The sequence below is a fragment of the Pygoscelis adeliae genome, unplaced genomic scaffold, assembly GCF_000699105.1.
Source record: "Pygoscelis adeliae isolate BGI_AS28 unplaced genomic scaffold, ASM69910v1 Scaffold85, whole genome shotgun sequence".
Classification (NCBI taxonomy): Eukaryota; Metazoa; Chordata; class Aves; order Sphenisciformes; family Spheniscidae; genus Pygoscelis; species Pygoscelis adeliae.
Genome location: NW_008824900.1, coordinates 883,664 through 893,072, shown reverse-complemented (window position 1 = coordinate 893,072; position 9,409 = coordinate 883,664). Strand labels below are relative to the sequence as shown.

The 9,409-nt window shown below is 52.8% G+C and overlaps 1 protein-coding gene and 1 long non-coding RNA gene across 4 annotated transcripts in view; one reads left to right on the top strand and one right to left on the bottom strand.

Moving 5' to 3' along the window:
- LOC103917548 lies at positions 1-3,249 on the top strand. 2 transcript variants are annotated; one of them, XR_663630.1, is made up of 4 exons: positions 1-25; positions 135-209; positions 1,655-1,717; positions 3,031-3,249. It is a non-coding gene; the product is annotated as an uncharacterized LOC103917548 (long non-coding RNA). The 2 variants fall into 2 exon arrangements; XR_663631.1 differs by lacking the exon at positions 3,031-3,249 and adding an exon at positions 2,115-2,313.
- A 112-nt stretch (positions 3,250-3,361) lies between these two features.
- RHBDF1 (rhomboid 5 homolog 1 (Drosophila)) overlaps positions 3,362-9,409 on the bottom strand; it is a 22,941-nt gene continuing 16,893 nt past the window's right edge. For both annotated transcript variants that reach the window (XM_009324710.1, XM_009324711.1), the window contains exons 11-19: positions 9,377-9,409; positions 8,610-8,771; positions 8,402-8,502; positions 7,587-7,650; positions 7,008-7,102; positions 5,962-6,037; positions 5,346-5,446; positions 4,911-5,064; positions 3,362-4,124 (exon numbers count right to left, since the gene is read on the bottom strand). The exon at positions 9,377-9,409 is cut by the window's right edge and continues 2 nt beyond it. In XM_009324710.1, coding sequence (XP_009322985.1) covers positions 3,705-4,124; positions 4,911-5,064; positions 5,346-5,446; positions 5,962-6,037; positions 7,008-7,102; positions 7,587-7,650; positions 8,402-8,502; positions 8,610-8,771; positions 9,377-9,409 — 1,206 coding nt within the window. In that variant the 3' untranslated portion in view covers positions 3,362-3,704. The remainder of the gene's footprint in view (positions 4,125-4,910; positions 5,065-5,345; positions 5,447-5,961; positions 6,038-7,007; positions 7,103-7,586; positions 7,651-8,401; positions 8,503-8,609; positions 8,772-9,376) is intronic.

Below are 9,409 nucleotides of genomic sequence, written 5' to 3'. Positions count from 1 at the left end.
AGGGCGGCGTCCAGCACCTCAGCTGGTGAGTGGGACCGGGGGGCTGGCGGGCTCGCCCTGCTCACCCCCACTTTCATCGCTTTCCCGGGGCCAGCGGTTCCTCCTGCAGCTCCCCCTAAGTGCTTTTCCCCTAGGAAGTACATATGGAGGACATACCACTTAACCTACGCTGGAGAGAAACTGGCAGATGACAGAAAGAAACTGAGAGAGTAAGTAATCAAGCCTCTTCTGGCATCTGTGGGGCTGGAGAGGCCAAGCTGGAGTCCACACAGCATCTGCACAGGCAGGGCTAACTTGGGACTTTGCGCCCTGGCTCAGGTAGGTCCTCCTAGCATTGGAACAGGCTGCCCAGAGAAGTGGTGGAGTCACCATCCCTGGAGGTATTTAAAAGACACGTAGATCTGGTACTTAGGGACATGGTTTAGTGGTGGACTTGGCAGCGCTATGTTAGCGGTTGGACTCGATCTTAAAGGTCTTTCCCAACTTAAATGGTTCTATGATTCCACTTGAAATTGACTGCACGACGGGACCAGCGCTGCCCACAGAGGTGGGACAGGCCCTGCCCTGACAGACTGAGAGGCCGTCTGCGGGACAGGAAGGCCTCAAGTAGCTCCACCGCCACAACCATCCTGTGCTGAGTGTGTTCGTCCAATTCAGACCACACCAGGGCACTCAGACGCATCGCCCCTTGGCCGTCTATGCCAAACTCCTGCGGAATAGGCTATGCTTACTAAGGTTACACCTGAGGTATCCTGCAGAGACAAGATCGGTGAGGAAAAGCATGAGTGTGAGGGGAATAGAATACAGAGAAGGCCGGGAATGGTGTCACGCACGTGAAGCACATCATTAGTTCATTTCCAGGGAAACTGGGAGCTACTTAGCAGAGGACGGGGTCAGGACACATTAAGTGGTGGAGGGGATCCAGGGTGGAAGGGACCTCTGGAAGTCATCTAGTCCAACCCTCTGCACAAGCAGGGTCCGCTAGAGCTGGTTGCTCACGGCTGCGTCCAGTTGGGTTTTGAGTATCTCCAAGAATGCAGACTCCACAGCCTCTCTGGACAACCTGTTCAGTGCTCAGTCACCCTCACAGAGGGCTTGGCAGAGCTGCTGAGGTAGAAAGGTGGGAAGGAGGGTGGAAGAATGACAAGCAAAGAGCAAACCAAGGATAAGAGTGTTGGGCTCTGGACCTGCTCAGCCACGTGTCAGAGACCATCTAGTAACGACACTGACAAACCACTCCCATGTTTCCATGCCCGTTCTCAGGGCGAGGAGGCAGGAGGTGCTTCTGAGCATTCTAGCTGTTGCATACAGCAGTGCTGGGTATGCCAGTCTGCATGCAGACCAGCAAGAAAAGCTTATCTGAAGTATTAAAAATTTAGCAAGACAGCCTTAATCAAAGCTGTCCTCGAAAGACTGAGCCATGGGTGACAGATGTTGCATTTAAGGGCACGTTGCAGTTAAAAAGGCAGATGATCAGATCCTTCAGTGCTGGCAGCATGTTCTACATACACAAGTGAGAATTTTGACTTGTCCTGCGTTAGAGCACAGCACGCGACCGTAGGAGTCCATCTCCCCCGGGAAAGAGGAGGCTATAGGATTTCAAAGGTTGTGGTTTCTGGGAAACTGGCGTGTAACATCATAACTCTCTGCTCAGGTATGGCATCAGAAACCGGGATGAGGTCAGCTTCATAAAGAAACTTCGAAAGTAACCTATCAGGTAAGTCCTAAATATCCATTAAGAGCTACCAGCTCTTCATCTTCCTCTTCCCCAGGCCTTAGTGTTCAGGCTCCCAGCAGCTGGTGGTGCTGCTCTCCGCTGCGTAGCAGAGCATTTCTGAATGCTCATGTCTGCATTAGGCTCGTGCCCTGGCTCTGGTCTGTTTCCACATCCTGGTTGTGTTGCTTGTGCTTCTCTCAGGGCAGGGAATGACGATTCAGCTGCTGCAGTTAACACATCAGGAGCAGCACCAGCAATACCTTGGCGCTGGCAGTGGTGTATCTCTAACCCTACTCTATGTTTAGACTCTGAATCTGCTCCCGCAATGTCTTGAGATTCGTTAAATGCAGTGTTCCTTTGCCCTCGTGATTGCTTCTAGGACCTTGCTTTCTTGTAGGCTTCTTGAATCTCTGGAAATCACTGCTAGGAATGTGGCTGGGTGCTAACTAATCCCCAGGAGGATGGAGGACTCTGTGCTACAGGCGATTGCCATCACCCAGGGCATTTGGGTCCTCCTGCGTGCCTCAGACTCTCCTACCTGAGTGACTGTTCTCCTACCCTGCTCCTAGTGCCGCTGTACCGTTCAGAGCACCTGCAGCTAACAGAAATGTCCCACGGGGGTGCATAAGCAAATGCAACAAGCAAACACAGCATGTTCTTTGCTGTTCCACAGTGGGTATATCCTGTAGTTTCTGTCTCTCAGTTTCTCCATTTTCTGGTTTATAGAAACTTGGGTTCAACTGATTCATTCTTCTCAGAAGACAGGACACAGCACTAGACAACTTTCGGTCATGGTATTTCTGTGCAACCGCTGCATTTAAAAACACTTCCAGCACCAGAAGCACTAGTAGCACGTATATTACCTGTTTGTAAGCTATGTAGACATAATTCTGGTATTATACTGCTATTTTTAGCAAGTTGTGCATACAAACACAAGATGTGGCCAAGTTTAAAATTACATTTGCTTCCCTTCAACATCTAAAAACACAACCACGGTGTCTGAGGAGCAGTGGTAATAGCAGCTTTTCCAAACGCTTGGGTTTTTGTTTTGCGGCTCCAGCGAGCTGGGTTAGAAACTGTTGCTTTGTGACCACAGTAACTTTTTCTCTTCTTTCAAGAGAAAAACATCCAGTTTTTCAACATCCAGTGTAATAAAATGGGTGCCATGAGAGAAGCCTATGACCAGCAGTCACCTATGGCACGGGCTGATTCCACACACCCCCCCGGGCCTGTCTAGGTGTGGTCATGTGGTGATAAGAGAGCCCAGCATGCAGTAACTATTGTCACTGCCAAATATCTTCTTTCTTTAACAGAGCAGAGAATCCAGCAGTACCAAGACCAGACTGTGGATGCAGCAGGTTCCTGGAGGAAAAAAGGTTGTAACATTTCAAAGAGAAACAAACTGTAGTTGAATGGACGTTCTCACGTTTTTTGTAGTTGCTATTTGAAATGTCTGCTTCTCAGCTGTATGTGGAATGCACTTTCAGTGATTAAAGAGACCCTCTAGTTTTCTGAGGCTTTTAAAGGCCCTTATTTCCCGCTGCAAATCTGCCTCTGACTGTTTTGGGTGCTAGAAAAGGATTGCTTCTACTGGTACATGAAACAGCATAGGTGAGAGAAAGTAACAAATGTAGCCACAGACTATGCAGAACAATTAACAGTAGCTAAAACGCTACCTTATCATTTAATCACCACCTTAGCAGTAGTAAACAACTCTGGTTAAAAATGTAGTATTGAAACTAGTGTAATAAAAATAATGGCAGCAGAAAAGGTTCAATACAATTGAACAAGGCACAAACGTTCTGTTTTCAGAGTCTTCTGAGATAAGGCAAAACATGCCTGCCAAGTGCTAAGGAGACAGTTTAAATTAACCACGGGCAGGGTTAGAAGTGTCATTGGATTAGAGGCTTTGTCCACATGGAACTGGCACAGCAAACGCAAAGACAGTCCATCTCCAGTGCCTGCTCGAGAAGCCAGTCTTTGCCTTTCAGTGGAGCTGTGCATCCAGGTCGTATTTCTCGCAGAATTTGTCTGTGAATGGTATACAAGTAAGGAACTCGCACCACTCGCACTTGATGGGGTAGAAATAGAACAGAATCACAAGTCCTGAGAAGAGTGCAATGAAGATGAGCTGGAAAACTATAATTTGGCATCGCTTCCTATATAAATCAAACTTCCCAAAGCTAATGTAGGGCAGGAAGGCAAAGGAGAGGAAGAAACCACTGATAAATCCTGAAATGTGAGCAAAATTATCAATCCAAGGCAGGAGGCCAAAGGCAAAAAGAAAGAGCACCACAGCCAGCAGCTTGAAGAAAGCCCTCCATGGGCGTGCCAGGATTTGCCAACTCTGGAAGAGCTCCACAAAGAGACAGGCCAGAATCCCAAACTGGGATCCTGCAGGGCCAACCTGCAGAAGAAGAGCATTACAGGTAACATCAGGCACATCCCATCTGCCTGGCTTCTGCAGCCAGCTCCAGGCATTACAGTTATTTATCATTCAACTCCTCGTTCAGTGTTTCTTGGGAAAGAGATGCCGCAGCCTGCGACTTCATCCTTATAACGGGGTTCAAGGAGTAAAGGGGCCTGGTTTGATTTAGCATCAAGGCAGGTGTGAGGCCAACAATCACCAGAACAGACTATGTTAAAGGAGGGCAGATCTGGTTTAAGCCACCAGAGCGGAGAAGCCCTTGAAGGCCATCTCCTGGCTCCTCCCACCCACGACACACTTTTCCTTATTGAAGGACCTGGAAGATAGTCCTCCAGGTCCTGCCACGCAGTCTCCTGAAGTGAAGCCGGCTGGTCGCATCAGACTTCTCCAGCTGTGGCATGTGGACAGGGACAGTCCTGTGGGAAAGGTAAGCTCTGCTCTTTGCCCCTCTCCTGCCTGCCACTCATATGCGGAGGGTCTCTGGCACCAGCTACAGCTCTCAATGCCCAGCCTGCCAGGGGCCCCCTCTTATCCTGTGGCTGGACAAACCCCCCATTCATTATGAGAGGCAGCCAGACCGGGCCAGTCACTTGGAAAGCTAGATGATGGTACGGTGCCATCTTCTAGCTACAAAACTGCCCAAGCCACGTGCTGCAGAGATGAGCCCAGCTCTGGTGTCTCTGCCTCCACCAGAGAGGCACAGGCATGTAGAGAAGGCTTGTGTTCAGGACGAGTTACTGGGACCCTAGTCTGCAGGAGACCCACCTCTGCTCTGTAGGGTAGAAATATTGCACTGGCAAGATTCCCAGTGATGCCACTGAGCAGGTAGATGATAGAGATGCGATGCCATCCTGCCAACTTCTCTAGGTCCCGCAGGATCGTCATTTGGAAACAGATTGAAACCAGACAGTGCAGGATCCTGCCAAGTTCAGAGTACAGGAGCTGAAGAAGCAGCAGCCACTGAAAGTCACCCCTGTGCTGGTGTTCTTTGCCGAGCCTTGCCGAGAGCTCCTGGTCCAGCCTCGCCCACACCTCTAACAGCCCTCCCAGCAAACGTAGCATGGTAAACTTCAGCAGGGACAACAGCTCAGCCCCCCCGCCGTGTTCCCCAGGGAAGGAACTGCCAGACCAAGCCTCATAGCAATCCCAGGGTTCAGGGTTCCCTCACCCAGACAGTGGAAGTTTTACACCTATGCTTACCCAGCATGAAGGAAAAGTGAGAGCCAGAGGCGGTAGAACTGGTCAGGAACTTCTGGATTTAGGAAAGGGAGGAGTCCACAAACGTCATCCATGCAGTGCACCTAGGGCAGAAGTGGGGTTGTGAGGTGCGCCAGCCAGCATGGCCCTTTATCAAGGCCAGGGCAGAGACTGCAGTTAGCTCTGAAAGGGGGGTTCTCCTTCTTCTCCACTGTATCACATCTTAACCCTTGTCTCCACCACCAAGTTACACATGACCCTACCCCTCCCTATGGCAGCTTTATGCCCTCATTCTTCACCCCAACACATGCACAACTGAGACATCTGCATTTGCTCGCCAATGGAGCAGGAAGGTTGCATTCTCCTGCTGCTTCCACAGTGGTCCTGTGTTGGGCTTTCACAGCTGCCAGCCCAAGTCCTAAACCGGTCTCCAAAGAGGGACAGATGCAGTCAGCTCTGCCACTACTGTCTAGATCAGCAACTTCCCCCGGGCTCAGGGTGGGACAGGACACAGGACTCCCACCTACACTGCAGCACAGTCATCCCCAGATCTTGCCAAGCTGCTAAGGGGAACAGGGGGGAGAAGGGCAGCCATACAAACTCCCAACTCCGCACTTACCTGAGAGCAGAGTGTTGCCTCCTCATGGAAATAGCCCCGCATAAATTCACAATACTCCCGGGAGGTTATTTCACACCTAGAGGAGGCACAAGTAATCAAAATGAGGAACAAGTCACACATGGAAGGCCCAATGGACTATCCTTTGCCCTCCCAGGCCACACACTCCCCCCTGTCTCATCCCAAGTCTGCCTATGAGAACTGATGCCTCCAGCTGCCCCTGACGAGCTGTAGTGTCCCTGCAACAGATGCTCAGACACTCCTGTCTGAGCCCAGTGTCACTCTCCATACACCCCTCTTGCTTCTCTCCCACACTCAAGCCTGAGTCACCTCCACAGGCTAATGCCCTGCATACAAGGGCTCCAAAACAAGTGCTAAAACGGAACTAGTTACAGCCGAGAAAGAACCACCAGAGCTTGGGGAAGCTGTCTCTGGGGCTGGGGGAGTCTGGTGCTTCCATTGCTGACAGAGTGGAAAGGGGGGGCTAGGCCAAGAACGACCCATCATGACTTTCAGGGACAGAAAAACTCCATGGGGCAGCACTGATTTTTCTCCCTAGCAGAGAAAGCCAGGCCCAAGCACTGGGTAATTACTCAAGCTGAGGAGCAACATGAGGAAGAACAGCATCTTCCTCCTTGGCAAACCCAGAGCAGGTTGTTTCCTGACATCTTGAATGCTCAGGGACGCCAGGCTGGGGCCATTGTAGCCTGTCAGGACCAAGCTGGCCATTCCCAAGGGAAAGCGAAGAACTCCCCAGCAGAAGTATTTAATCCCTTGGGATCTGAGTCCCTCCAAACTGCAGGACCGGTTGAGCAAGATACCCTGCCGCACCGAAGACTCAGGCTGGCTGTTATCACCTGCTCATTCCAGAGTCCTGCTCCATCTGGGAGACCCGTCATGGCTCCCTGTCCAACTCCCCTTCCCAGCAGGGCTCTGGGCTGCGTGTGGGAAGGACAAGGAGGACAAATGGCTGTGTCTACAACCTGAGAAGGGCCCCCTGTGTCTCACCCCAAGACCCAGTCCTTTTCCATACAGGTAAAACTCGTTACCTTCCTTTGGTCCCAATGCAGCAGGGCCGGCCTGTAATCACACAGTCCATGTGAAGGTGGTTGGTGTAATTCCCAGCACTGCTTTTTGTGCAGATCTGGAAAATGACAACAGGCTGCAGTCAGACAGCCATGGCTTTGCTTGCTGCCTGGGTAAGGTCAAAACAGGCCCTTGGGAAGAAGCCAGTCCCAGAAACATGGGCCTCCCGAAGCCTCCCTCTGACACCAAAATGGTGACTGACACCCCATCTGCCTGAGCCATTGGAGCCTCAGTCAACACCCCCTTCTCCGCCAAGGGATGAAAACAGCGCCTAGGCTGAGTCAATCTCCATCACCCTGTTACCCTGGCAGGGCCCAGGGCTTTAGCAGGGCTTTAGGTGGTGCGGGGGAATTTTTGTTGTTGGAGAGCTTCAAGCCTGGGGCTAGAAAAAGCCATGGTTGCCCTGATCTGATGTTTGTGACAATGAGCAGGAGACTGCACCAGAGACCCCTTCCACAAACACAGCCGTGGCTCTGCACAACGGGATGCAAATGCCATATTCCAGCTGCCCATACAGGCCCTGTGCCACTGGCGATGCTCACCGGCCATTTGGTGATGTCATCTGGCCACTCATGTGGCTCCATTGAGGCTGGCTGCTCACACACCCTGCAGCAACAGAAAGCAGAGATCAGCCAGAGAAATTACTTTCCACAGCACCAGCAGCAGGCAGTATCTCCCAGGGAGCCACCACACTGTCCCTGTCCCAAGGCTGTGGTCCCACAGCTCCCCTCTGTCCCTGGCAAGGGGCTGGTGACACGCTACATCAGATCAGCCAAGGCTGGGCTGATCAAAGCCGCAGCCTCCTTCCAGTGAGCAGAGATCACGGCTTCAGCACAAAGGCAGCCATCCGAGAGCACACAGCTGCCCAGCAACCCACTGGCTCCTTTCCTGGTGGACACAACCCCAAAGGTGGGCCTTCAGGTGGTCTCAGCTCCACATCAGCCCATGGTGACCGAGGGCAAAGGTGTGCCATGGCACTCAGCAGCTGGCAGAGCTCTGGGGCAGAGGTGTTCTGGGAGTGTGACTGCTGTACCCCAAGAAGGGAGCCTGTGCAGGGAGCAGGTGAGGAGGGGGAGAGGGATGAGAAAGGCACTCACAGCTCACAACAAGACACTGTGCAGGTGGGCAGCCAACAGCAACGGAGACTAGGGGGAGCAGAAAGGCCACCACACTGCCTCTGCCTCCCTTGCAGCCATTGGGGCAGGTAGGGACATTCCTGCCGCCATGTCCCTTGGTCTCCAGAGCAGCTGCTGTCCCATCCAGCAATCAGCTGGCCTGGGACCCCATGCCTCTCTGACTCTATTGTCATAGCAGCCCCTGTGCCTCCACGATGGCAGCCGGACTAGGTAGGACCTACCTGGGGTCCTGATGACAAACAGACCCAAACTGCCTCTTGCTTCCTGCCAGCATTGGTGTGCTGGGGTGATGGGGCCACTTCACCCACACGGCCAGCGTGGACTGCAGGAGAGAGGAGAGGTGTCACCGTGAAGCCCAGGGTGGGAGAAGCATCAACAGAAGTGGCCTTGAGCCTGCAGGGACAGCATGAAAGGGGCCACTGCACTCACCGAGCACTCCTCCTCTGAGGTCTGCACGCAGCCCGACTTGTCATTCCGTACACAGCAAGCCGAGTGCTTCTCCTTCTCCCGCTTGGCACTGATGAAGCTGTGCACTTGCTGGTCCTGCCTCATGCACGGTGAGAACTTGGCCCCTAGGTGGATCAGGGCCTCCTGGCAGAGATGGAAACGCTCAGCTCAGCCAAGGGCCAGGCAATGATTGCCCAGGGCAGAGCAGGCTGGGGGAACTGCGAGGGGTATCCCCATCAGGACTCAAGGGACCAGGAACAAGTCCTGCATGATGAAGCCCAGCACACATCAGGCATACTCTCAATATTTGATTTGAAGAAGGCAAGCCCAGAACAAAAGTTCAGGGATTTCCTTGCTGCCCATGGCCCCAGAAAGGCCAGCGCTGTGGCCAGGAAAGGAAACTTTGGGACACAACAGCCTTTCCCAGGGGGAATGGCATCAGGAAAGCTATCACACACCATACAACTCCTGCATTTTCTCTAGCCCTGTGCTTGGCTTTGTAGGAACAGGGTGCAAAGCAGGAGTGCCAAGGTCCATCCCAGCCTCCAGGTAGCCCATTCTGCAGGGTGGTTGGGGCAGAGAGCAACACTGCCCCCTGCCACTGATGGCAGGGCCCCATGGGACATCCAAACAATGGCAGCTGCTAGCACGAAGCTCCAAGCAGCAGAGGGCCCTGGCCCCTGGGGTGGCATGGCTGCAGCACGCAGGCCCCCATCAGCCCCCCACCAGCCCCAGCCAATGCCACTCACTGAGCTGGGGCCGATCCAGAAGTTTTCCTGCTG